General features: G+C 59.1%; 1 protein-coding gene across 2 annotated transcripts in view; it reads left to right on the top strand.

Moving 5' to 3' along the window:
- The first annotated feature begins 3,304 nt into the window (after positions 1-3,304).
- Positions 3,305-25,249, top strand: part of NOTCH1 (notch receptor 1) — a 41,890-nt gene continuing 19,945 nt past the window's right edge. For both annotated transcript variants that reach the window (XM_057409148.1, XM_057409147.1), the window contains exons 1-4: positions 3,305-3,534; positions 5,120-5,201; positions 21,958-22,220; positions 22,569-22,907. In XM_057409148.1, coding sequence (XP_057265131.1) covers positions 3,477-3,534; positions 5,120-5,201; positions 21,958-22,220; positions 22,569-22,907 — 742 coding nt within the window. In that variant the 5' untranslated portion in view covers positions 3,305-3,476. The remainder of the gene's footprint in view (positions 3,535-5,119; positions 5,202-21,957; positions 22,221-22,568; positions 22,908-25,249) is intronic.

The raw sequence follows: 25,249 nt of genomic DNA, 5'->3' as shown, positions 1-25,249 counted from the left end.
CGAGGAGCGCTGCTCTCACGGAGGGGTTTTTTCCAGCCCCTGGAGACATGAAAATCCTTTACAGATGTGCATTACCTGTTCCTGGTTGCGCCCGGCTCCGCTTTAACGGACGCCGTTTTCTTAGCTCGCAGGAACAAAAAAAATATTCCCAGAGTTTCGCTCATTTAATTGTAACTTATTAAAACTTTGAACCGTGTGTGGAGGGTTCGGGTTTGGCCATCGCTGATCGCGTGGACGGGTGCCAGGGGTTCTATTAAAGCCTTTTATGAACGCTGCTTTTAAAAGTACCTAAAATCCCATCACTTTTAACCCCTGAAGACCGCTCAAGAAAAGGTTTCCCTGGGTTTATGTCGTGTTCACCCCTTCTTGCACAAAGATTTATGTTGGACGCTGACTTTTGCCTTCCTCCCTTTGCTTTCTGTTCCTGGTAGGAGTCTCCGGAGGAGGCGTTTGGGATTGAGGAGGTTCCCTGTGAGGGCCTTGCACCAGATCTTCTGTACCAGGGGAAGGACGGCACCATCCCACAGCAGCGCCTGGATGGAGGGGTCATCCTTGCACCGAGATGCTCGCGCCCCCCATGTCTCCACTGCATAGAATCAGCCTGGAAGGGACCTTGAAGCTCACCCAGCTCCAACCCCTGCCATGGGCAGGGACACCTCCCACTAGAGCAGGCTGCTCAAGGCATCACCACCCCTCCATCCCCAGGTGACATGGGCACAGCAGGGACCCCAACAGCCGTTTATACCCGGGAATAGCCCCGATGGCCCGGTGGGGCTGGGGGCTCTCCGCAGGAGCTGAACACAGGGAGCTTTCTGCATGTGGGGAACAAGCCCGGGCAAAGCCACAGCCCTGTTTCCAGGCAGGTAGAGCCGAGGTGCTTCCTGCTTCCTGGGATGGAGAATGGGAGCAGGAGTGTCCATCTCCAGGGAAGTTTGAGTGCGGGGGACCTGAGGCTGCCCTGCCTCGGGCTGAGGCTGAAGGTGCTGGCACAGGGCTGTGGTGGCACAAGGATGAGCTGGCCCAGGGATGCTGCTCAGCCAGGGGGGACACAGAGGCCACATCCCTCTGCCTGGCTGCTGCCATCCCTTGTGATGCCGGGAGGATAAAACAGGGAGCACCCGCTTCCCTGCCAAGGGTAGCAAACGACAGTGAAGAGCCATTACAGCCTCATGCCCTTCAGCATTTGCTATTTGCTCTCGAAACCCATTGACAGCCTGGCCTTGCCCCTGCTCTGTCCTGACAGAGTGAGCCGAGATGCCTCTCCCTGGGATGCTTTAAGGTTTCAGAGGGGTTTGAGCTCCCGTTGGCGCTCGAGCCCCGAGCACCCCAAGCACCCTCAGAGCCCCACTCCCCATCCCAGGTCAGGGCACTGGTTTGGAGCCCAACTGAATGCAGGAGGAGCAGGGAAGGGGGGAGTGCGGGAGCGAGGTCCCGCTGCAGGGCTCCCTGCTTTGATCTGAGCAGCAGACTCTGCCCTTGGGTTTGTTTAATTGTTTCACACTTGCTCTGGAAATCGTTTACAACAGGAAGCAGTGGGATAACACCAGGCCTGGCATGGGACATGGGATGGGATGAGCTGGGGGGCTGGCGGAGAGGTGCCCTGTGATGAGAGACACAGATGACAGCGGTTTCACCTCCTTCCCATTAACCCATTGCCGACCCTCGCTCCTCTTCCTCTTTCCCAAGCTTTCAGCCAAAGCCTGGCAGCCAGCCCCACACATTCCCATATTTAAGAGCTGTAAAGAACCATCTGATGGCTTCCAACAGCTACAGCTCGAGGGGCTCAGGGGCAAACCCAGGTACCCAACGGGATTTAGGTACCCCCAACCCCAGGGCCCTCGGTACCCCCAATTCTCTGTGCTCTGGGCATTTACACCCCACACACACACCGTGTCCTGGCTGAGCAGGGTTGGCTCCCACAAGCCCATAGGAAGCATCAGTCAGTAACACCCTGACACGGGCTGTTTCTGGTGGTGGGTACAGCCGCTGAGCACCCCGGTGGCACCCACAAACACAACTTTAAGTGCTTCAGCCCATCCACGGGCTCGGGGCCTGCAGGATTTCGGGTGGGACATCCCCATGCTCCCACCTCAGCGGCTCCGGAGCAGCTTGGTGTGCTGGGATTGAGCACGGCACAGGCTGGAGGGGGCTCTGGGGCTGCACACACAGGCAGCCCGTGCACACCTCGGGTTGTGGGGCTGCCTCCTGGGTTTGGCTTCCCGACCTTCCTCCTTTATTTGTTTATGTGGATGCGGCGCACGGGGCTGGGCCTGCGAGTTCACTGCTTCACAGCACACAACAAACAGCACCCGACCCCAGCTCCGGGCGCGCTGCCTGCGCTTGCGGAGGGCAGGTAGGAAGTGGCTTGGTGTTACCTGTGTGCACCCAGTGTGGAGGGAAAATCCCACCCTGTGCCCTCAAACACACCCTGCACCCAGCTCCATGTGATCCCGGGGGATGCTCAGCCCAAGCCTTGGGCCCCCCCAGTGCAAACAGCTGCTACAACCACACCATGCCCGCGTCTCCCCATGGCTCCCATGCCCAGGGCTCTGCATGGACATGCTGCAGGTCAGGGTACTCCTGTGGTCCCTGGGCAGGTGCTGCAGCCCGTGGGGGTCGTGCAGGGGCTTGACAGGGGCTGCACTGAAGGACCCATGCAGGGGCTGTACTGAGGTTCATTAAGGGGGTTCCGCCTGGGCTGTACTGGGGCTGCAATGGGAATGAGGAAAACTGCACTGGGATTATGCAGGTGTACAGGGGGGCTGCACCAAGGCTGGGGTGAGGGCTTGAACTGGAGGGGTCCGGGCTTGCACTGGGATGTCTGGGGGCTGCACTGGGACCATGTGGGGACTGCCTGGAGGTGTCCGAGGCTGCACTGGGGCTCTGTGCTGGCTGCATGGGAGGGCTGTGTTGGATGGGGAAGGGGGGCCGCATTGTGGGGCTCCATGCGGGGCTGCACTGTGGGTGTCCGGGGCTGCCCGGGCTGGCTGCATCGAGGTGAGGCTGCACCGGGGCTGAGGGGTGTAAATGCACTGCGGGTGTCCGGTGGCTGCATGGGGCAGGGGGACTCTGCACCGGGGGTGTCCGGCGGGTGCAGGGGGGAAGCGGCTGCACTGGGGCTGCCCGCGGGGGCTACGCGGACCCCGCAACCCCACTCCCGCCCCACGCAGGGTCCCTCCGTGGCGGGAAGGGGGCTCCCAGCGGCGGCCCCTCGGGCCGGGTAGGGAGGAGCGTCCCGTCCCGTCCCATCCCGCCCCATCCCGCGCCGTCCCGCCCCCCCCCCGCCCTCCCGCCCGGCCCGGCCCGGCCCGCCGGGGCTGAGCAGCCGCGGGAGGCGCCGGCGCTCGGAGTCGCTGCGCTCGGCGCTGGGCGCGGTGTGTCTGGGGCTCCCTGCGGGGCAGCGCGTACCGGTACCGGCTCGGCTCGGCCGAGGCCCCGCGGATCTATGCGGCTGTGAGCGGCGGGAGCAGAGCGGGATGGAGCGGCTCCTGGCGCCCGGGCTCCTGGTGCTCCTGCTGCCCGCCCTGACGCGAGGTGAGGGCCGCCGCGACGGGCCCCGCACCGGCCCCACCGGCGCCCGGCAGGAAGTTTGCCGAGCGCGGGGCCGGGCGCGGCGTGTGCCCCGGTGCCGGTGAGCGCCCCGGTCCCGGCCGAGCACCGCGGGGCGGAGGCGTTCGGGGGTGGTGGGGGGGGGGATCCGGGGCTCGGGGTCCCCGTGGGAACCGGGGCTCTGTGCCGGGGGATGCCTGGGAACCGCGCTCAGCTCCTGCGGTGGGAACCGGAGCTCGGCGCCGCCGGGGGAGCCGAGGCCGGAACCCCGGGGCGGGGGGGGGGGGGGGAGCGGGGCTCATCACCGCGGGGGGGGGGGGGGTCGGGGCTCGGTGCCCCGCTGGAGGTGGCGCTCGGGGCTCGGTCCTGGGGGGTCCTGGGGGCCCTGCGCTCGCCGCCGTCGCGGGGCCGGTCGGAGCGGGGCGCGGAGGGAGCCGGGGCAGGCAGCGCTGGGGATGGGCTCGGGGCGCGGAGGGGCGCGCAGGGCGGCCGCGCTCCTGCCGCTTGTTCCGCGAGAGCTTTCGGCCGTTTTGCGCATTTCTCTCGGTTTCCTGTTTCTTGAAAGCCCGACGGGGCTCCCCCAGGGCCCGGCGCTTCGCCCGCAAAGTGCTGAGCGACCATGGGGGGCGACCGGCCGGGGCCGGGGGAAAGAGCCCTAAAAGCGGCCGGAGGTGCGGGGCGGAGCGGGGAGCACCCCCCCTTCCCCCGGGGGGCCGGGGCTCTGTGTACCCCAGCCACGACCCGGGGCTGAGCGAGCAGCTTCCTCCGGAGCGGGAGGGTCCTGGGAGGGTTTTGGGACGGGAAAGCAATGGGGCTCCGGCTCCTTTGCTCCGCACCGGGGCAGCGCGGACTGAGAACCGAGCCCGGCGCCTCGGAGGCAAAGTTGTGCGGGGCCGGAGAGGTCCCCAGCTCCCTGCGCCATCCCCATGGGACTTGCTGGGGGACAGAGCCCGGAGCGCAGGGGGGTGTCCCGGCTGCGGGGGGCTCAGCAGCCGCCTGTGCAGGGGAGAAGCTGTGTTCTGGTGGTGGCAGCACGAAGCTGCAGTCTCTCACTTTGAAACCGCTCGGGCTGCACACGCGTGTGGCAGAACCGGTTACCGTGAAGAGCGAGCGGGACGGAGAAGGGGAAGAGCGAGCCAGGGTGCAAATCGGAAGCGATTCTGGTGCTTTGAGCGAGTTGCTGTGGTAACTGAGCAGAATTTGGCTCTGAGGGCCAGACAATGAAACCTTTACTCACAGCAAGTTACGACGGGCGACTCATTTCGTTACCGACTTCTCGGTAACCAATGGGCCCTCGGGCGGGCGGTTTGTCCCAAATGGCATTTGTCACTCAAGGGCCTGATCTGGGGTTTCTCTCTGTCAGCCCTCAGAGGCTCCCCTCGAGCCCACCCCGAGCTTATTTTTAGGTAGAGGCTCTCAGCGCCCGGCCCCTGCCTGACTCCATCACCCTGCAGGTGCTGCAGCCCCCGGCTCGCTGGGGGCCAGGAGGAGCCTGTCCCCGTTCCAAGTGACCCCCCTGCCTCTGCCACCGGGCCCTGCGCTGTGGGTAACGCTCTCCTCCTCTCTGCAGGTTTACGGTGCACGCAGCCTGCTGAATCCTGCCTCAACGGGGGCAAGTGTGAAACTTTCCTCAACGGGACGGAGGTGTGCCAGTAAGTATGGAGGAGCCAGAGGATTTTCATCTTCCCCCGACCAAAGTATTGACATGCATGTTGACTTTGCTTTGAAGGCTCTGGATTTAATAGGGCAAGATGCGTTTTCTTTCCTTGAGTGGCAAGAATAACCTGCTTGTGTAGGAGTCGCCGCGAGTTTGGCAGGATCGGGCTTTGTTCCTCGCTGGGTGGAAAAACATGGGCAAAGGGCCATGTTTTGCTGGTGTTAACCTATGCAGACTGCCCTGCTGATGGAGCAGGAGGTAGGGCCAGCCCATGGCACTCGTTGGACCGTGGGGCAGGGAGGGAGGCTGTCTGTCTGTCTTCCAGCTGCTCCCTCCTGTCCCTGAAGCGTTGCCTTTCAGTCCTTGCACCCTGGCTGTTTGGGGTGCAGTGGCCAGTACATCTCCAATAAACACTCAGGAGAGGTTTCATGGTGTGGCTCTGGCTGGTGGAGCTGCCCTATTGCTGTCTGTGGGGCATCACCTGGGGGAGCAGGGCCACCCCCTCCTGCATCCCACTGGCACCGGTGCCAAGCTGGGTCCATCCCGGCATTCCTGGCGGGACCTGGCACCCGGGCCAGAGTTTTCTCCGAGCTGATTGTGGAGAAACGGATGTGTGAAGCGTTGGGACTCTTTGAAGGACCAACCGACCCACCGCAGCGATGGCCGATTCACTCCCAGCTCCCAGGGAACAATAACCGAGAGAAGTGAATAAGGCTCCAGCTCCCTTTTAAAAACTATTCCATAAAAGAAATGTGAATGGGCAAGGCTCAGTTTTCCGGCCAGATTTCCCCTCTGCCTGTTGAACGCGGCCTGAGCTGCGAGCAGGCGGGGAGATGTTCCCACCCACCCCAGATTCCCAAAGAGGAAGTCCTCGGCGGAGGAACCTGAAGGCATTTCCAATCCCAACCTGTTGAATGGCGCTTCCCCTTGACAATGTGTGCTGCTTTCTTGCAAACCCGCCTGGGTGCCGTTACTCTGCCCAGCAGCCGGGCACCTCCCGCCCCCTTCTCCAAGCGGAGCCCCCCAACCCTTTGGTGCAAATAAATCAGCAAATCAATCAGGCACATGAGCAATTTAATGGACAAAGGCTGGGTCCCTTTGTGAGCCACTAATGAATGCACGCCACTTTTTTTTTGCACAGAAGCCCTTACCAACGCTTGACGCTCTAAATCTTGTTTTCTTTCATTCAAAGAGCGACAGCTGGGATTCGGTCGAAATTCGGCAGCTATTGTTAAGGGAGGCAGATTAATGCTGTGTGACTAATCATGTATGGCTTCCCAGAATGCCCAACCCTCCACCCCCTCCCCAACCTTACACCCCTCCTTCTCCTTGTGGTCATTCTTCCCTTTTTTTCCTTAAGTCTCTGCAACTCCTGATTTACATTTCATGTGCAGATGGTGATGGAATCTAATTAGACCTGATGTGTGCGAGCTCTATTTGGAGGAGAAGCCTCCGAAGTAGGCTTGGGGTGGGGTTTGTAAGAGGAAAAGTTAACTTTGAAGAACTCCTTTAGCTGTGAATAACCCCCTGCCCTCGGCTGCGGATGCTGGGATGGCTTCACGAGCGCGTGTGAGTTATTTCTGCAGGAGACCAAGGTGTGCTCTCAGTCTGTTGAAGCACTTGTCCCGTGCCGGGTACACTTTGTGGGCGATGGGGGCAGATGTTAGAGGTGCAGCTTCCCAAGGTGTCTGATCGCAGCTTTCAAAATCCTGGGGTTTCACTTGTTTGAATATCTCTTTACGAGGAGTTTTGCTTCCAAGCTTCTCAAACAAAGCAGAGCCAAGAGCACAGATACCAGACGCAGGAAAGCTTGGCACTGCCCTTTGGCGCCTGCGGGAAACGCACCATTTTGGCTGCTGGCCACATCTCTGCTCGGGCTGGCACTTAACAAAGTTTGGCCATAAAGCCCCATTGTGCTGCCCCCACAAATCCAATTAGAAAGTGGAGTGAAATAGAGAGCGTACGAGGGAGACGCTGCTCCAGCGGACAAGCGGCTGCTTGGTTGGGTTACGTGAAGACAACTCTGATAACTCCCAACCCCGGTTATCAGCCCTGGTACGGAAAGGGAATCACCAGTGCGAGACGGGCAGCTTTCTCTGCCTTCATTATTTTACAGTGGTTTGTGAGGCTCTGGCTGCCTTATCTTGCTTGTCCCTTTGCCAGGCAGTCTGGGGCTTGCAGGGCTGGAATTGAGTGGAGAGGACCGAGCAGTTATGGGCTGGGGGGGTCATTAAGCTGCCTCTGGAGCCGCTTTCCATGTTGGCAGGGGTAGCTGGGTCTTTCAGTGCTGGCACTTCCAGCACAGACCCATGAGATGTTTCTGTCCCACTCACACCATTGCAAGGTCCGCTCTGCAGCTGGTGGCTGCTGCAGTGTCTGACGTGTGGTCTCATGGCACTGGGGAGCTGTGGCTTTCCAGAAAAGGCACTTGCCTCAGTCAAAGGCATTTTCCCAGGCAAAATGACAAGGTTTTCCCAAAAGGTCGTTTTGACTTCTAGCAATAGCTCCTAATTAAGCTGTTGGCTAAGCCTCGTTTTGACTGGCATCCCTGGAAATGAGCGGGGCTGATTTTAGATTGCTGTGCCATGTGACTTTTATTCCCAGGACCTCCCTTGCTCCGCTAGTTAAAAGCAGATGGCATGAAAGAGGGCTGGGTTTCAAACCCCGCTCCACCAGCCCTTCACCATTAAAGTCAGAGGAGCTGTGCCTGGTTGTCACAGTCCTTCCCAGAGAAGCAAAGGAGACAGCAAAGGGAAAGAACAAGTTAAATTAATCCCTGGGCTTACACTGAAAAGGGGGAAGAGTCGGTTTGCTAAAGTACTTCCTCTGTTTATGAATCAGCACCGTGTTGTAGTTCAGCCGGGGCAATGGCTCCTGAGCTGGTGCCCGTTGCCATCACCAGCTTCCATGGGCAGAGGGCCAGAAACATTGGAAGAAACATTGAGAGGGGGATTGTTGTGGGAAGAGATGATTATTTTAGCTCCAAACTCTTTCAGGAGCCGAGGAGGAAGACAGAGGAGCGATGTGAGCCCTGCAGCTCCCTGTGCCCTTCACGTTATTCAACTGCTCAGTCATTGTTATCTCATTGTAAAGGGCGGAAGTTTCCTTCTGGTTTGGTTTTTCTCATGTGCTTTAACCCAACGTTATTGCCATGAAATAATAACAAAGAAAAAATGCAGTCTGGGTGCTGGGGAGGAAGAGGGTGGAGTGTGGGACAATCAACCAGAGGAAGCCCTTCAAGAAGCAGAGCGGTGATTCAGCCATGTTGAGAACTCTCGGTGGCTCGTTCGAGTCTGATCTCATTCTCGGAAAGAACAAGGTGGAAATGGGTAAGAGGGGAATTACAAACACAAAAGCGTCACCTGCTGCAGATTCCAGTGGAAGGGAAGTGGAGCTGAGGAGCCCAGCTGGTGAGGTCACTGCTGCAGCAGCGGGAGCTCGGGGCTCCAGAGGACTCTGTTCACATCCCTCCTCTCTGCAAGGTGTCGTGGTGGTTATCAGTTGTCTCCCATTAACTTGCCTTGGGAGTCTGTTGGTTGGGATGAGGTTTTGTGTTGGTTTCTTTCATGGCTTGGATGCTTGGTTGTACTGCTTTCGGGCAGGAGCCAGTGTGGGTCACGTTCAAGAGGAGATACCTCCGTAGGTAGATGAGCAGGAGAGATGGGGTGATGCCTGCTGAGATGAACGTGCTCAGGGGCTCCCCAGGATGAGATGTTCACAGTGGCCATTGTCACCTGGGATCAGGGGCTGTGTCCTGGTTCTTGCAGCTCTTAGATGTGTGATGCAGTGCATGGGGCTCTGCTCCATGGACAGCTTCTGGAGGTTGTGTGCTCTATGATATGGGGTGTGTTTTATTCCACTAAAATCTCTTGCATCTCAACCACCTGGCTCCTTGTCTTCCTACCTGCTGGAAGCCATGAGATATCCATTTGTTCCCAGGCTGTTCCAGTTTATTGTATGTAACATGAGGTAGACACGTATAAGTCACTGCAAGATCAAGCTGTTCACCAATTAAGGGCTTGGATAACATAATCAGGAGGCAGTTAGCAAGTTTTAAAATAACATTGTTTTGAAATTAACCTGCTCTTTCCAGGCCTGGAGGTGGTGACCCTCGTTTGGTCCTGTTGGGAGGTGTCCGGCACGGTAACGGTGTGGTGTGTGTACATGAGTGGAATGTGGAATTTATAGAGCATCGCTGTGTTTAACGAGGGAGTAGCCTCGGGGTGCACTTGCTGAGAGCCGGTGAGCTCTGGATCTGGATGGGGACTTCTCCATGGTTAACGTGTCGCCGAACTCCAGGTGGAGGTTTGAGACCGTGTATTGGGGCTGTGGAGTGGAAGAGCCTTTGGGATACAACTTGAAGCGCTCTGGGAAGGCAGACCTGCAGTGGGGTCTTGGTTGAGTGCTGCTTCTATATCCAAGGGGCCAAAAAGGTGTTCAGGGTCCTCCTGCTCCATGTGGGGCTGGGGGTTGTGGCTTGGTGTCCAGCCATCCCTGAGGACTGCCTGGCTTCTGCTGCCTGAGGTGGAGCTGGGGTGCTTGGGCTGCTCCTTGCTTTGGAGCCCAGGGCTAGAAGGGCCATCAGGATGGGGAGGTGATGGTCTGGGGTGATTCCAGATGCTTTCTCAATGGCGTTTTCACCTCATCCCTTGGCACACAACAGATGATGCTGCAGCCACCCAGCCCAGCAGCTGTGTTGAAATCCCACAAATCCCTGACGCTGCCTTGCTGCGTGGTGCCCTCATGAGCCCGCATTTGCTGTGGGGAGGAGGTATCCCAGCTTTCCCAGACCATCTGTCCCGGGCTCCATCCGGCGGTGCTGGGCTCCTTGGGGTTGGCCTTGGGAGGTGTCAGCAGCAGGAGGTTGATGGTACCACCAACGCAAGGACTGCTGACCATGGGTGTTGTGTTGGTGCTCACACTTTGGTCTGCGGTAAAGCTGCAGCTCCTCACATTGAGCAAAGATCCAGAATAAGCACGAAACACTGCTCTGGTGTTGAGGAGGATGCTGCAGTTTTGCTTCTTGGGTGCCTGAACATGGAGCCATCCAGGAGCAGGAGCAGACACATGTGAGGGTCAGGGCCCTGCTTTGGCCCCACTGGTGTTGGCAGGGTCTGGTCAGGGTTGCAAAGCTGGGGCTCTAAAGGGCTGAGGAAGCCCCAGTTGGATTTAACAGCACAACTCTCTCTGCACATCTATTGCATGCGATGCTGGGAGGTCTTTGCAGCTCTCTGCTACGTCTTAGTGACCCCAGACCATAGGAGCCCCCATGTGTCTGCTTGGAGAGCCCCAGGACAGTGTGAAGTGCCCAGCTGGGGACACCCCAGTCCTTACTTTGACATCTGAGTGTTGCTGGTGGAGCTGCTCCGTGCTGCTTCCAGCTGGCAGAGGTGTGATGGTGCCTGGTCAGACTCACACACTTGTCTGGACTCTTTCCTCAGTGTGTGGCAGTGCCAGGACCTGGTGCAGTGTCTCTGTCTGTAGCTCTAGGGTGTCTGGTCAGGTCTCTCCTCTCACCTGCCCCCCCCTCCCCGTGTCAGCAAGTACCCCATGGGCAGTGGTCCTGGGGGTTCCCAGATGTGTCAAGCCAGGACCTCTTAGTGCCTCAGTTTCCCTCCATTTGCTGTTGCTTATCTGAACATTAAAAGCTGTTTAGGTGCGAGATGAAGCAGCAGGAGCTGTCAGGAGCATCCTGGCTCCTGGAGGTGAATAATTGTGCCCCATCCCTGGCAGTGCTCAAGGCCAGGTTGGACAGGGCTTGAAGCAAGCTGCTCTAGTGGAAGATGTCCCTTCCCATGGCAGGGGTTGGAGCTGGATGAGCTTTAAGGTCCCTTTCAACCCAAACCAGTCTGGGGTTCTATAATTAGGTGATAGAGGTGCCTGTTGGCAATGCAGTGCTTTGTGTGAGAGGTGCAGGATCAGGACTAAAGGCTATGTGAGGAGTTGAGGATGGGGAGTAGACATTTGGTTGAGCCATATGGGCAGCTCTGCCTCAGAATAAGAACATACTGTTGGAATGGACCTAAAATGACCATCCAGCCCAATTGATGGGGCAGCATCCCACCCGCTGCTTCACACCGGGAGCACAATGCCACTGGGATGAGAGCAGTGGGCACTTCCCTCCCACAGTGGTAGTTAATGTCTACCTCAGGCTTTCACCCCTCACGCCCTCCCCTTCCCCCACGGCAGCCCGGAGTTAATATTGGAAAAGCCAGTTAAACAGTTAATGTTTAGGGCCTGGTTATGAGGCTCTTGCCCATTTCCAGCAAGGGAGCGGAGCTGCATTTTAATGGGAAACTTTCACGCTCAGTCAAGTTGCAAAAATTTATTTGTGCAGAAGTCATTTTCTTTTAACAAGTTTTCATCCTAATTCCTTCCCCAAAATCTGAATTTAATGGTATTTATATGGGAAATGGATTTATTAAGTTTTAATGACGCTATAGCGCTGCCCCTATTTAATAGAAGGGGCACCCCGCAGGCAAGCAGCCTGGTGGTGGTGGGCTCTGGGAGCCTGTGTCTTTGGGCTTGGTCTAAAGTCAGTGCAGCAGAGAGCAGCAGTGCCAGGCTGTGCTGGGACCTCCAGGGCTGTGCAGGATCAGTCTCAGGCTGTTGCAAGAGCTGGGGCCGCGGGGCTGAGCCATGCGTGCTGCTCGTTCCTCCTCATCCTCCTCTGTGGCTCCTGGCATGGTGTTTCCACCTCAGCTGTCCCCAAGAGGAGCAATGAAAGGGGCCTTTGGCCGTGTACCTGTGTTGAGAGAGCAAGCATCAGCAGGGCAATGGAGACCCCAAGGACCACAGTGCCCTTGAGGGGGTTGTGTTTGTGAGTGAGCAGTGATTTATTTTCAGAAGGATGAAAATCATCCTGTCGATGAGCAGCCATGGAGGAGAGCGTGTCCCACCCCACCGGTGCATCCTTGTGCAGGGGGATAGGGAAAAGGCCCTCCCAAAGACACTGTGGGTTAACCCATTGGACAGCTCTTTTGGGGCTGGTGGAGGAATGTGGCTGTTGAGAGCGGGGCATGAACTGAGAGTGGGGCATGGACCAGCAGGGGGACATGGACCAAGAGTGGGGCATGGACCGGGAGTGAGGCATGGACCAAGAGGGGGGCATGGACCAGCAGTGGGATATGGACCGAGAGTGGGACGTGGACCCACAGTGGGACGTGGGCCAGCAGTGGGACGTGGACCCACAGTGGGACGTGGACCAGCAGTGGGACGTGGACCAGCAGTGGGACGTGGACCCACAGTGGGACGTGGACCAGCAGTGGGACGTGGACCAGCAGTGGGACGTGGGACGTGGACCCGCAGTGGGACGTGGACCCGCAGTGGGACGTGGACCAGCAGTGGGACGTGGACCCACAGTGGGACGTGGGCCAGCAGTGGGACGTGGACCAGCAGTGGGACGTGGACCAGCAGTGGGACGTGGGCCAGCAGTGGGACGTGGACCCACAGTGGGACGTGGACCCACAGTGGGACGTGGACCAGCAGTGGGACGTGGACCAGCAGTGGGACGTGGACCAGCAGTGGGACGTGCGCTGCCACCGGCTCCCTCTGCTCATTGGCTTCTGGGCGGGCTGGGAGAGTGACCCTGCGGGAAGCAGCCCGGGATGGGGGGGGCTCTCCGCAGCCCCTATTAACATGTTAGACACAGACCCACAAGTCAAAAGGCAGGGCGACAGACGGCCCTTTCACAGGGCCTGCTGCTCCCCACAAAAGGGGGGTTTCCAGGGGAGGGGGCAGGAATGCGGGCTGCGGCCGGAGGGCAGAGCCGCCACCATTGTCCCTGCTCCCTCGGCGAGGCGTCATGTTGACACAGGGATTGCTGCCGGCAAAAGGTGTCGGAGGCAGAGCCTTCCCTCCCTCCTTCCCTCCCCGTTTCCTTGGTTAAAGTCTGCAGCAACAGAAATCCCGGGATACAGATCCCGGGGCAGCTATCGTCTGCTCAGAGGTGCTGCACGTCCCTCGGGCCATAGTTTCCAATGGGTGAGGGGTCTGTTGTTAATCACCGGCTTTGGGAGCTTTGCTTCGCTTGTAAAGAGAAACCAGCAGCTTCATGGCTGGGGGAGATGGACCCGTTGCTGTTTGGCCATTGCTGTCTTTGCTTCACCATCTCATCCCGGTTTGAATTGCTCTGGCTTTTGGTAGGGTTTGTGCCGCAGGGGCACGCGTGTGCTCTGCAGGACCCCCCTCTCCTCCTGTTTATAAATATCAGAGCTAAATATAGCTTGTTTAAACTCTTGGTGCCTGTGCAGATCCTAATCTCGGGTTTTATGTTCAGGATTAGAAGAGTGGGATGCTGGGGTCACGCGTGGCCCGGGTGGGAGTTTTCCATATTTGGCTCTCAGGCAGCGCGGTGTTTGGCCAAAACTTGGTTTCAGAGTGAAAGGGAAAAGAATACGAGAGCTCATCATCACTTAGCGCGATGGTGGCCCCGGCACCGGTGTGTGCCAGAGCTCCCAGAGGGAATTCACCCTGCGCTGGCATCCAGAGCTGGTGAAAGCAGGCGTTTACCCTGAGAGGGATGGGGAAGGGAGGGTGGCATCGGCAGTGCTGGGCTGCAGGTGGCCTCGGGAGCTGGAAATTCCTCATCTCCCCCAGATTCCAACCTTTCCTTCTGCTGGCTTAAAGAATAGAACAGTTTTCGAGGGAGAATGATGACAAACGGGAACTCGAGCAGAGAGAGATTGCTCCCGAATGCCAGCGCTGCTGCACAGCACCATGGAGGGCAAGAGCCAGGTCACTTCATAGTGTCCCATGGGCATCCTCCCATGTGGATGTGGGCACTTGCCTTAGGACCAGCCCTGGAACACTCAGCCCTGCCTGTGAGTGCATGGTGAGGGGTGGCCATGGTTGTGTTCCCTGGGGATCCTCCGCTGGAAGCACATCCTTCGTGGTCCCCCCATGAATGGGCTCCTCCAAGAGAAGGAGCGGGGATCGGGATGAGTGGGGAGAGCAGAGCTCGGTGCAGGGACGCTGCACCCACAGACAATGGGGATTTGCACCAGCAGAGGATATAAAAAACATCAGCGGGGGAAAAGCTGTGTCATAGCTGCCATTGTTGAGGGTGGGAATGAGACGAGTTTTGTCTTGGTCTCTTCCTTCAGCATCTTTCATGTTTATTGTGAATGAAGCTCCATTGAAAGGCAGCTCCTTCCCAGGTAGCCGGTTACCAGGCGGTGAGCAGCCTGGCCACTGCTTAGCAATGGGGTTATATTGTTTTTCATTACAATGGGAACTTTGATTCCCAAAGTGTCCTGACTAATGTCTGCTTAAGAAACAAAGCCATTATTTTTTCCCTCTCCCCATCCCAGTGGTAGGAGGAACAGGGCTCTAGCATGTTTTCTCCCCGCTCCCATCCATGAGTATATCCAGCTTTGGGAATTCCTTTAGTTTCTCTCAAGATGAAAGCCTGGATCTTAAAAATCTCAATTAGATGGCTTGGGCTAGGTCAAAAATGAAATGGAACAAAAAAAAAAATAACCCCAACACATCAAAGGCTTTGGGTTGCAGTTTGCTTTTTTTAATTAAACAAGACTGGGGATCTGCTCTTGCTTTATTAACCTGGTGTCACTGGAAGTAACCTGCTGGGTGAAACTCCGGCTCTGTTCCCAGGATGGTGTCCCAGCGTGTTTAATAACGCAGGGCCTGGATGGGGCTCCATGAAAACCACCGCTTGGTGCTGGGGTTTGGTGCCGGGAGCTCTGTTGTGGCTCTGGAGATGTCTGTGGGGCTGCGCCGGCGCCGGCAGAGCACGGTGGCACCGGTGGGAACCTTGGGGTGCATGGTCCAGCTGGGGTGCCCTGCATGGGCAAGGGGAGCGTGGTGAAGCCTTTGGGTTCTTGATGGATGCATGTGCCAGAAACCACAGCGTGGAGCTGCAGGTGAGGGGTGGTGAGTGCGGCCGTGCCAGGATGGGGCTCAAGCAGCCCCAGGCTGCAGGGCAGTGGGACATCCATGGCCCCATGTGCCCCAGGGAGGGCAGGGCAGTGTTCAAAGGGCTCCTTGTCTCCCTGCATCCATCTTCCTTCTATGGGCTCCGTGGGTGCTGTGCTACCCTGAGCAGGGTGGTGATGACAGGGCAGGAGGTGGGACCAGGGCACAGGGTGCTGAGCTCTGCTTTCCCAGCAGGATGGTTTTCCAGGCCTGTCTGCCTTTCCCTGGCCCCAGAGCCTGCTTCGGCACTCTGTGGGGTGTTTCCAAGGTGGGCTGATGCTGCTGGGAATCCATCTCATAGGCAGTTATATGCACCTGTGGGTCCCAGTGATGCTCATTGGAAGGTGGTGGAATAAGAGCAAATGGAGTAAGAGGGAGTGGGAAGATGGAGTAAGAAGCAGATCTCTTAATGACATGGAGACATCCCAAGCACCAGCCTGTTCTCTGTCAGGATTGGAGCCGGAGCAGATCAGGGTTCCCTGGGCTGGCACTGAGCAAACATGTCTTAACGGGATGGGTGTAGCTTCAGGAGCAAGCTGCGGTGTTGCTCCCAGGCTGGGCCAAGCGGGAAGCCACTGGCACAACTGGAAAGGTGGCTCTTGTGCGTGGCTGCCTGATGGGAAGCAGGTTTAACGCTCCGGGTGTGCAGGTGCTGGCAGGGGGCGTGCAAGCCGGTGGTTGTGGTTCCGTTTGTGAGCCATGGGATGACGGTTACCCCGCGGTGTGGGGACGATGGGGCAGGGTCGTGTCACTGCTCTGTGGCTGGGAGCACCATGCACTGTGGTCTGGTGTGCACCGAGGGACACTCTCCCCATGGTTATTTGTCCTTTCCTCAGCTGTTGCCAGCAAAGAGGTGAAATCCGAGTGTCCTGCTCACGTTTGGACACTTGCTTGGCTCCATGGGGTCACACTGTGTGTTTGGTGGTACATAGGACTCTGTGAGTGTGATGGTGCCTTGGTGGGACCCCCTGCACCACACAAGGTCATGGTCATGGTTTCTGAACCACCTCTGCGCTGGGCTGGCTCTGCAGGGACTCTGTGGCACAGGGAGGGTGGCTCCTCTGGGATGCTGCTGTGGGTACCACAGAGCAGAGAGCGGCATCGCCCACAGCCCAGCCTTGGGGATGGGTGTCAGGGTGGTGGCATGGGAGACCCTGCACCCAGGGCTGGGCTCGCTGCTGCCCCAGAGGCAGCGGGGACTCTCCTGGCCCCATTACTCTCAAGTAACCCCAAAACCAGGCTTGTGTAGATGCTTGAGCCTCTCCTCCTTGGCTTTCCCACGGTGCTCATACCTTGGGGAAAACAACTGCAGCCGTTTATGCTTCCAGCAGATGAGGGTGAGGAAGAGGTTATGTGATAGCAGCGCAGATAAGAGGCAGCCTGAACATGGGGCCAGCGGCCGGGATGGAGCTCCCCACCAGCTCCTGTCCCCTCCTGCAGTGTGGGGCTGCACCCTTGGACCTGCCCCGCTATGGGAGGGTGATGGTGATAGGGATGGGGGGCAGCCCCTTGTGTCTAGTGGCCGTGCTCCAGATTACACCTGGTTTCCATTTAGCTTGTTGGCTTATTTTGTGTGGTGGGTTTTGCCTCCAGCCCCTGGGAGGATGCCCTGGTTAGGAGGGCGATGGGTGCTGTCAGTGTGGTTGTTCTCAGCTGTGGGGTGATGGACACTGAGTCCCCCGCATCCACAGCATCCCCCCTGCACCCGGAACCCCTGAAACCCCCTCGGCCCCCGGGCTGTGCCTGTGCAGGGCCGGCACATCCCCTATTGGAACAAAGCCCTGGTGCTGCCATGCGGAGCCGTGCGGGCGGGCTGGGCTGCGGGAATGCCGCGGTGTCATCTGCGCCGGCCGTGGCAGATGGAGCTTAGCACGGGGAGGAAAACATTAGTGTGGGGTCAGAGGTCGCAGGAACATCTGCCTCGGGATGCTTTCAGTGCCCGCATTGCTGCGGAGGGACGCAACCTGTTGCTGGTGGCTTGGAGGAAAAGCCTCGTGCGCTGCGAGCGGGAGGGAGCGAACAAAGGGCTGCGATCCACGGAGCACCCGGAGCGGGGCTGGGACAGGCACCCCAACCCTGCTGGTGCTGCCAGCCCGGGCAGGCAGGTGTGTGATGCAGCGCTGGGGCAGCAGAGCGTGCTCACACTGATACCGGTGCAGCTCATTCGTGCTTTTGGTTCTCTGATCTCGGCTTTTCTGGAGCCTTGCTGTGAAAGGACTGCAGCGTTGGGCTCCTGGTAACCCACTGAGGATGTGCAGCAGACACAACAAATGCACGTGCCCACGCTGAGCAGATCCAGATTTGGCCTGGGCTTGGCGCTGGGAGTGGGGTGGGAATTTGGGGCCGCTGTTCCCGTTCCCAGGCCACCTCCCGGGACTCGCTGTCTGACCTTGGACAAGGCCTTCTCCGTCACCCTTCACATCACCCGTGAGTCGTGACGGAGATTTATGGGTCGGGAGCGCGGTGCATGAGTAATTGTGCCTCCCCCCTCTCGGCAGTTTGTGTGCCGGGCTCGGGGCTGGCGTGGAGGGGGAAGATGCATCCAGCCTGGTGCTGTGGGAATGCAGCCCCCAGCCTCCGTCTGACCCCGGGGACAAAAAGCCACCAGGATGGATGGCAGCCCCGTATACACTCCTGCAAGGAGCACATGCAGCATCCCCATCCGCAGGGATGGCAACCAACTGCTGCATCGCCGTCCCCTGTCCTGCCTGGTGCTTCAGTGACAGCTCCGTGTCTTGGTTTGGTCATGTAGAAAATACCCTAGAAGCTAAGAGTTGTGAGATTGCCCATCCTCACGTGCTCCTTCTGCTGGCGCGATACAAGGGAGCATCGTGCATTGGAGCAGGGTTTGGCCATCCGCAGGGGCTGGATGCCATCACCATCTAAAGTGTTGAGGTGGGTCGTGGCTGGAACGTTTGATGCTCCTCATCAGGTTAATGACTCTGGAAGCGTTTCTCAGCTGCATGCTCGGGGGGCAGACACTGGTATTTTTAGCCATTACTGGTTGGGTTGGGAATGGGCCGTGCGTTACACATGGAGGCTCCTCAGCACCCCGGGGAGCTCAGCTGCCTTTCACCGCCTCAAAGCTGGTTTCTAATGGCCCTTCAGAGCTGTTTTGATGCTGGAGCACCCGCCCTGTCCTCTGCCAGCACATATAGCTATAATTAAATCTTAGCTTTAATGTCTCTTATGCTGATTTCCATAAAGCGCTTGGGGTTTGCTTTGGGTAGCCCTCGCTTGGGAAATGCCAAAGGAAAAACCGCAGGGTGATGTTCACCTGCCCGAGCCCACGGGGACGTCGCATCCTCCACGTCTGCTCGCCGGGAGCCCTGCCGCCGCCCTCCGGTGTGTTCTGTGCTGAACATAAAGCTCAGCTTCAGGAGAGGTTTTCAGCCCCTGCAGGAGTAGGTGGACACATGATGAGGCTGCAGCACGGCTGGGAGCTGAAGCTGGCTCTGTCGGATCCAGCCTTTCCAGACCTGGCAGAGCTGAAAATAACCACGTCTTGGGCTAGCCTTATTCTTCACCTGGGTTTTGATCTCTTCATTTGCATGCAAGACTTGTCTGCAGGCTCTCTCTGCAGCCAGGGCTCTAAAGGCGTTGCAGTCATTGGGTTTTTAAATGCAGCTGCAGAGTCTCTGGCTGTGAGTGAGCTCCAGGACCTGTATAGGGAAACCCATCCCATGGCTTCGATCCGCAGCCATCCCCTTCCCTACCTCGCCTCGGACTTGCTGTTGCAGATGTGGGCAGAAATGGTGTTGTTTGTGAGCAAAAGGATCTATAGATGGTGCAGGAGCGGTGTTGAAGCCCCTGGGTGTGAGGCTGCCCATGGGCATATCTCGCTTGCTGCCATACATGAGCAGAGGAGTGTTCAGTGTCCTTGTTCCATGCTCTTGCTGAGCAGCAGTAGCACTATCGTGACAGTGGTGTCCCCCCCATCAGAGACCTTTTGCTCTGAAACCTTGCAAAGAAACTGAGATGACTTAGAAATGGTGGCAGGAGTTTGAGAGGGCTCCCGAGCTGGTGCAGTGGGTACATGGGAGCTGTCCCTGTCCCTGTTGTGGTTGTGATATGGGAATTGCCAGGCGTTCACAGCGGGTCCATGTTGCACAGCCTCTTGCTGCATGATGCAGACTCCCTTGTGGGGTATAGCAGTGACGGTTGGATGCCTGTGCTGTAACTGCTGTTTTCCTGAAGAGCTGCTTCTCCAGCACTTCTCAGTGGCTGGAAATACCCCTCGTGGGGAGGAGGAACACGAGGCAGAAGCGTGTCCCAGTCCCGCCTGCCCACGTGTGCCCATCGCTCAGCTCAGCCACTTCTGGCCAGGGCAGACCCATGCAAGCCCTCCCCAGCACCCTCCTCCCCTCCTGAGCTGATTGTGTCCATAAACCGGTTCTTAAATCAAACAAACATCAAACCCGTTTAAAACCCCTTCAAACTCCAGGGAATTTAAGGGTTTTCCCAAGGCAAAATCCTGGAACCCCCCTGGAGCACGGGGCAGCCCCCAGCCCCAAAGCCCTGTGCCTCCAGGCAACGGCTCCCTGCTCCCAGAGGAGTCTCTCCAGTCACTCATTAACCTCCTGGCTAATAATCGTGCCTGGGCTCTGCTCCCCTTCCCATCCATGAGCTCAAACCACCCCTTGCCTGCACTGAAACTGGAAACGGCCCCAAAGCTAATCTGGTGGGAGGGCTCTCAGCTCTGCGCCCCTCGTCCTGGCCCCATTTAAGCCCCACGGCGCAGGAGCCCTGATCCCAGTGCTCTCCCGGTGCCGCCGGGATGCAGAGCACAGCCCACGGCAGCACCAAAGCAGGGCGCTCTTTGTCCAGCACCAATCCTTCTCCTCCCGTTCCTTCTCCTTTTCCGCCTCTTCCTCCCATTGGAGAGCCCCGTGATGCTCCCGGTGCGGGAGCCCCGCGGATTGCTTTAAGCATCGAAGCGTGTGCGGTGACGGCGGTTCGTGCCCAGCCCCGCACAATGCCCCCTCTGAGCCGTGGCTCCGGCGCTGCCGGGGCCGTGGTGCAGCCACCCAGAAGCGCCGTCGCCCCATGGCCGCGGCGCCCCGGGCTCGGAGCCGCCGGCGAGCCGGGCATGGGCCGCAGGCGCCGGCAGCTGCTCGGCCTCATTAGGATGCACACCTGCTCCCCGCCGCCCTTTGTGTGCCGAGCAGATGCCCTGATTTATTATTATCCACATTTTCTTTTCCATTTGGCCGGGATAATGCCGTCTCATTAACTCAAAATGTCTCCGAATCCGGACAAATTCTCACACAATCCCCAACAATGAAATCAGAATTGGGTTAAAAGAAAAAAAAAAAAAAAAAAGCCCAGGAGGGGCAGAGGAGAGGGGGAGCGGGGCTGAAACGTGGCCCTGCAGCCGGCGAGGCGCGGCATAGCGCGGCGGCCCCGGGCTGGGGCCGGCTGAGGGGGCATTTGCTGCTTGCGCTTCGCGGGAGGAGCCCCATGGTGTTGGTTTGGGGGTGCAGGTGGAGGGCTTCACTCTGCAGCGTTCCCCAGGGCCGTCCCTGCTGCCATGGAGCACTGGGGGCCTTGCACGAGGCGCAGGGACACGAGGTCCCATCAGCTTGGGTGGTGATGGGTGTGAGCACTGAGGACAGTGAGAGCTGTGGTCCCCCAGTGTGCCCTCATCTTCCCTATCCATCACCTCCAGTGGTTGCTGCTTTACCCCAAGTTTGTGGAAATGGATGTGATCACCCCCGGATCTGTTTCTGCTCTAGGGGCCTCTATTGCATCCCAGCATGAGCTGCGCATGGCATGCCTTGCTCTGCTGCAGTGCCATTGCCATTGTGGTGTGGGGCAGCAGCGTGCCAGCATCGTTTCGCTCCTCCCCTGCCCAGCACAGCCCAGCCAGGACAGCGCATCCCCTTTGGAAGTGGTGTAATGTGAGCGGTGCTGGCTGGGGACAAAACGTGTGGCATCTCGTGTTGCAGACGTGATACAGGAGATGCCGTGCGGGAGGGTTTGTGCTGGGGAGGTGCTGAAGGGCCCTGGGATCCTCTTTTGATGTCTGGTGCCCTCGGTGTCTCCGTGCACAGCTTTGCTCTGTCTGCCCTTTCCCGGGGGCAGCTCCCCCTCTGCCGCATCCTGGCCGGCAGGATTTGTCCCTGCAGCACATACCCATCGCCTGCCCTGGTCGCTGCAGTCCCGTCACCCATGGTGACAGATGGCGAAGCCAGTGGCTGCGGCAAGGGGCCTTTTCTCAGAGCCCCCACACAGAGGGAATGCTGCAGCCGGGGCCACGCACCCCTCCTTGCACAGGGTTTGTCTTCGGGACGGTCTTGCTGCAAGGAGCAAGGAACCCTCTGCTGCCAGCAGTGCTGAGCCCGGGGTTGGTGCTGGTTAAGGGATTTCTGTGGATAGAGGGGGGGTAAAGTTCACCCTGGTGCAGGCAGGGGAGCAGGGCTATCCCCGTGATGCTTGGTGCATGGGTCTGTGGGGTCCCTGCGTTGGCTGCAGGTGTGGGGGTGCCCCTCCTGTCTCCACATCTCCCCCCTTGTGCCTTGGTTTCCTCCTCAGCGAGGTGTGGGGCAAACCCATCGCCCTGTGATGAGAGCAGGAGGGGAGGCTGCGGTTTTGCAGGTCCCTGCAGGCCCTGGGATGGGGTTCGCCTTTGTTCCCAGCACCTCTTTCATCTTCCTCAGCCCAGAGCAGCCGGGGCAGAGCCTTGTGCTTGCCAAACCCACCGTGCCGGGATGCGCTGCGGGGTGGGGGGAGCGTTCCCGGTGCCGGTCCCTGGGGGTGTCTGGGTGCCCGCAGCCCCTCGCACCGGTCCCACTGACCCTGTTGTGTCCCCTCTGTAGGTGCGGCGGTGCCTTCGTTGGCGAGCGGTGCCAACTGCCCAACCCCTGCCTGAGCTCCCCGTGCAAGAACGCCGGCACCTGCACCGCGGTGGTGCGCGGCAGCACCGTGGACTACGCGTGCGCCTGCCGGCTGGGCTTCACCGACGAGCTGTGCCTGACGCCGCGCGACAACGCCTGCCTCAGCAACCCCTGCCGCAACGGCGGCACCTGCGACCTGCTCACGCTCAGCGAGTACAAGTGCCGCTGCCCGCCGGGGTGGTCAGGTGAGGCGGTGGGGACGTGGGGGACCAGGCACGGGGACAGCCTGGGACAGGGGGTGCCTCCACGCATGGGGAGAGGCGCTGATTTTGGCACTGAGTGCAGGTTCTCTTAGTGATGGGGGAAAGGTGGGAGATGGTCCCAAACCCACGTGGGGCTTGGGAGGGGTCTCGAGGGCTGGGTTTGCTGCAAGCGCCCTGCATCATTGAGGGTCTCGTGGGATGCAATGGGGTTGGAATTAGTTGCATCCCATATGAACACAGTCCCGGAGCTGAGTCTGCTCCCCAGCGCAGATTGCTCCCACTAAGAGCCCGAGCTGTGGTTTGCATCCTCATCCTTCCTGCCCTCCCCAGGCAAAACCTGCCAGCAGGCCGACCCCTGCGCCTCCAACCCCTGCGCCAACGGGGGCCAGTGCGTCCCCTTCGAAGCCCACTACATCTGCCGGTGCACCACCGGCTTCCACGGCGCCAACTGCAAGCAGGACGTGAACGAATGCAACATCTCGCCCCCCATCTGCAAGAACGGCGGGAGCTGCACCAACGAGGTGGGCACGTACCAGTGCTCCTGCAAGCCGGCCTTCACCGGGCAGAACTGCGAGCACCTCTACGTGCCCTGCAACCCCTCGCCCTGCCAGAACGGGGGCACGTGCCGCCAGATCGGGGACACCACCTACGACTGCACGTGCCTGCCAGGTAGGGGCTGCCTCCGCGGGGGGAGCAGCGATAGGGAACCCCCTTCCAGCTCCTTTGCCCCTGCAAAACCAGCAGCGCCCAATCTTCCCCCTGGGTTATGGCTCTGGGAAGGGTAAAGCCAAAGGGATGTGGGCTCGCTGTGCCGCGTGCCTTTGGGAAGATGTTGGGCAGCAGTGCCTGAAGAGGAAAGGTCATCCGGGTGCTTTTTCGACTTGACTCACCAAAATAGCTCTTCCAAAACAAGTGCTTGAGCAGAAGCCCCTGTGCGGATGCTCATATTCCAGGATAAGAGTGCCTTTTTCCGCTTTAGCTTAATCCACTTCCAGAATGGAATAATTGGTCCGGAATAGCTGGTTTGGAAAGTTTCCGAGTGCAAATAGAGCCAGGGAAGGGAGACCCTCTCCGTGCTCGCTGCTGCTCCCTCCAGCAAACACCGGAGCAGCCCAGCTCAGTTACAGCCTCTCGAGTGAAGGGCTCTTGCAGGAGGGGGCCAGTGGGGGCCCAGCACCATGCACGGGAGCTCAGCACCCTGCGTGCCGGAGGAAAGGCAAGGGCTGTGAAAGGGCCCCATGACCCTGGAAAGCCCTTTCGTTTCTGCCCTGGGGCCAGCGGTCTGCAGTGTGCTCAGGGAAGGGAAGGGGCTGAGCGTGGCCCCACGTCCCCAAAGCGCTGAAGAGTGAAGCAGTGGAGGTTCCTGACGGGTGGGATGAGCAGCCCCATGCTCGGACCCTGCTGCGTTTGCCAGGGCACAAAGTTCTGTTTCTCACCCGAGCCAGCACGCTGGCCGGCTGAGGCTGAGGGGATGCATCCACTTTCTGCCTTGGAAGGAAGCTGTGGGCAGCGCAAAGCTGGTTGAGAGGCCTCTGGGATTGCTTTGATACCTAAAGGGGCCAATAAGAAAGCGGAAGAAGGGCTTTGGACAAGGGCCTGTAGGGACAGGCCAAGGGGAATGGCTTTAACCTGCCAGAGGGGAGGCTGAGATGAGCTCTGAGGCAGAAGCTCTTCCCTGTGAGGGTGCTGAGGCGCTGGCACAGGGTGACCGGGCGAGCAGTGCCAGGAAGGAAGCCGTCCCTTCCTGGATGAGCCGGTGCAGCCGGGAGCTGCCAGGGGCGATGCTCCACGGGAGCAGCTCCAAGCCCTGTCCCGGCAGAGCGGCGTTGCCGCAGGGACGAGCAGGCGGAGGGGCAGGAGGAGCGGCGCTGGCCCTGCCCTGCCGTTTGCTGGCGAGGCACTTTCCTTAGAGCAGCCCAAGCGCCGGGCACGTCGGGGTGAGGCACGGCCCTGGGGGCAGCCCTGCTGTGCACACCAAGTGCGGCTCCATGGGCTGCTTCCAGGACATTTGCACGCTGCACGAGCGGGTTCGGCTCCTGCGGGATGCTCCAGCGGGACTGGGGGGTCCCGCTGCCATCCGCGTGGCTCGCTGCAGGAGCTGCATTGGCTTGGGGCGCAGGCAGGAGGGACCATGGGGGCTGTTTCCCATGATAAGAGGATGATTGATAGGCTGGTATGCAGCGCAGCAGACCTGGAACAATGTCCCCTTTTCATTCCCGAGGAGGCCGGGCCGGGCTGAGTTTCTTCAAGTTAAACCAATCTCGGCTGTTTTATCATGCCATCGCTGTAGAATGTAACCCTGAGTTTAAAGTAATTGCAGTGCTAATTACTCATTCAGATGGTTCAAAATGAGTTAATCCTGGTATCTAGGACATTGCCAGTTATTGCTGTTCACTTGCAGCCCAGCTGCTTAAAAATTGAGGCACAAATCAACGTTATCTGCTTTGGATTCCTACCAGCCATCGTAAATAGGAGCAGCAACGTGAGGAGCTTCTGCTCCTCCTGTGATGGGGCAGAGGGAGCGGAAAACACGGCTCTTCGGAGAGAGTGAGGGGAAAAGCCCAGCTTGGCCAGGGTCTGGGGTCCCACAGAGGATGGGCCAGGGCACCAGTCCTTTCCCATGGAGGCAGGGGTGGCTTAGCAAGCAGCCAGGTCTGGACCTGCAAAACACCTCAGGGAGTTTGGGGAGCTGCAGATAGATGCCAGCACCACGCGGACCAGCCATGGGCTGACACTGCGTGCCAACCCTGGGCAGGATGATGGCTGGGGGCATTGGGGGTCTTGCAGTGAGTGCAGTTCTCACCCCAGGTGCAGTTGGGTGCCTCGGCAGATGCCCTGCAAAGGGCCCGGCTGTGTCATTTCTGCTGCAGATGCCGTTGACATCGGGGTGGTTTCCATCGTGCTGCACCATCGGGTGGAGGTGATGACATAAACCTGAGCTCACGGAGCTCATGGCAGTGAATCGCCCGGGGGCAGCTGAGGCTCCTCACATGTGGAATTAAAAGCAGCGG

This window comes from Pezoporus wallicus, unplaced genomic scaffold (genome assembly GCF_028554395.1).
Source record: "Pezoporus wallicus isolate ANWC-B61680 ecotype Strahan unplaced genomic scaffold, APGP_CSIRO_Pwel_v1 contig_8341, whole genome shotgun sequence".
NCBI classification, from domain to species: domain Eukaryota; kingdom Metazoa; phylum Chordata; class Aves; order Psittaciformes; family Psittacidae; genus Pezoporus; species Pezoporus wallicus.
The sequence above is the reverse complement of the archived record's forward strand: the minus strand, read 5'-3'. Positions and strand labels throughout refer to the sequence as shown.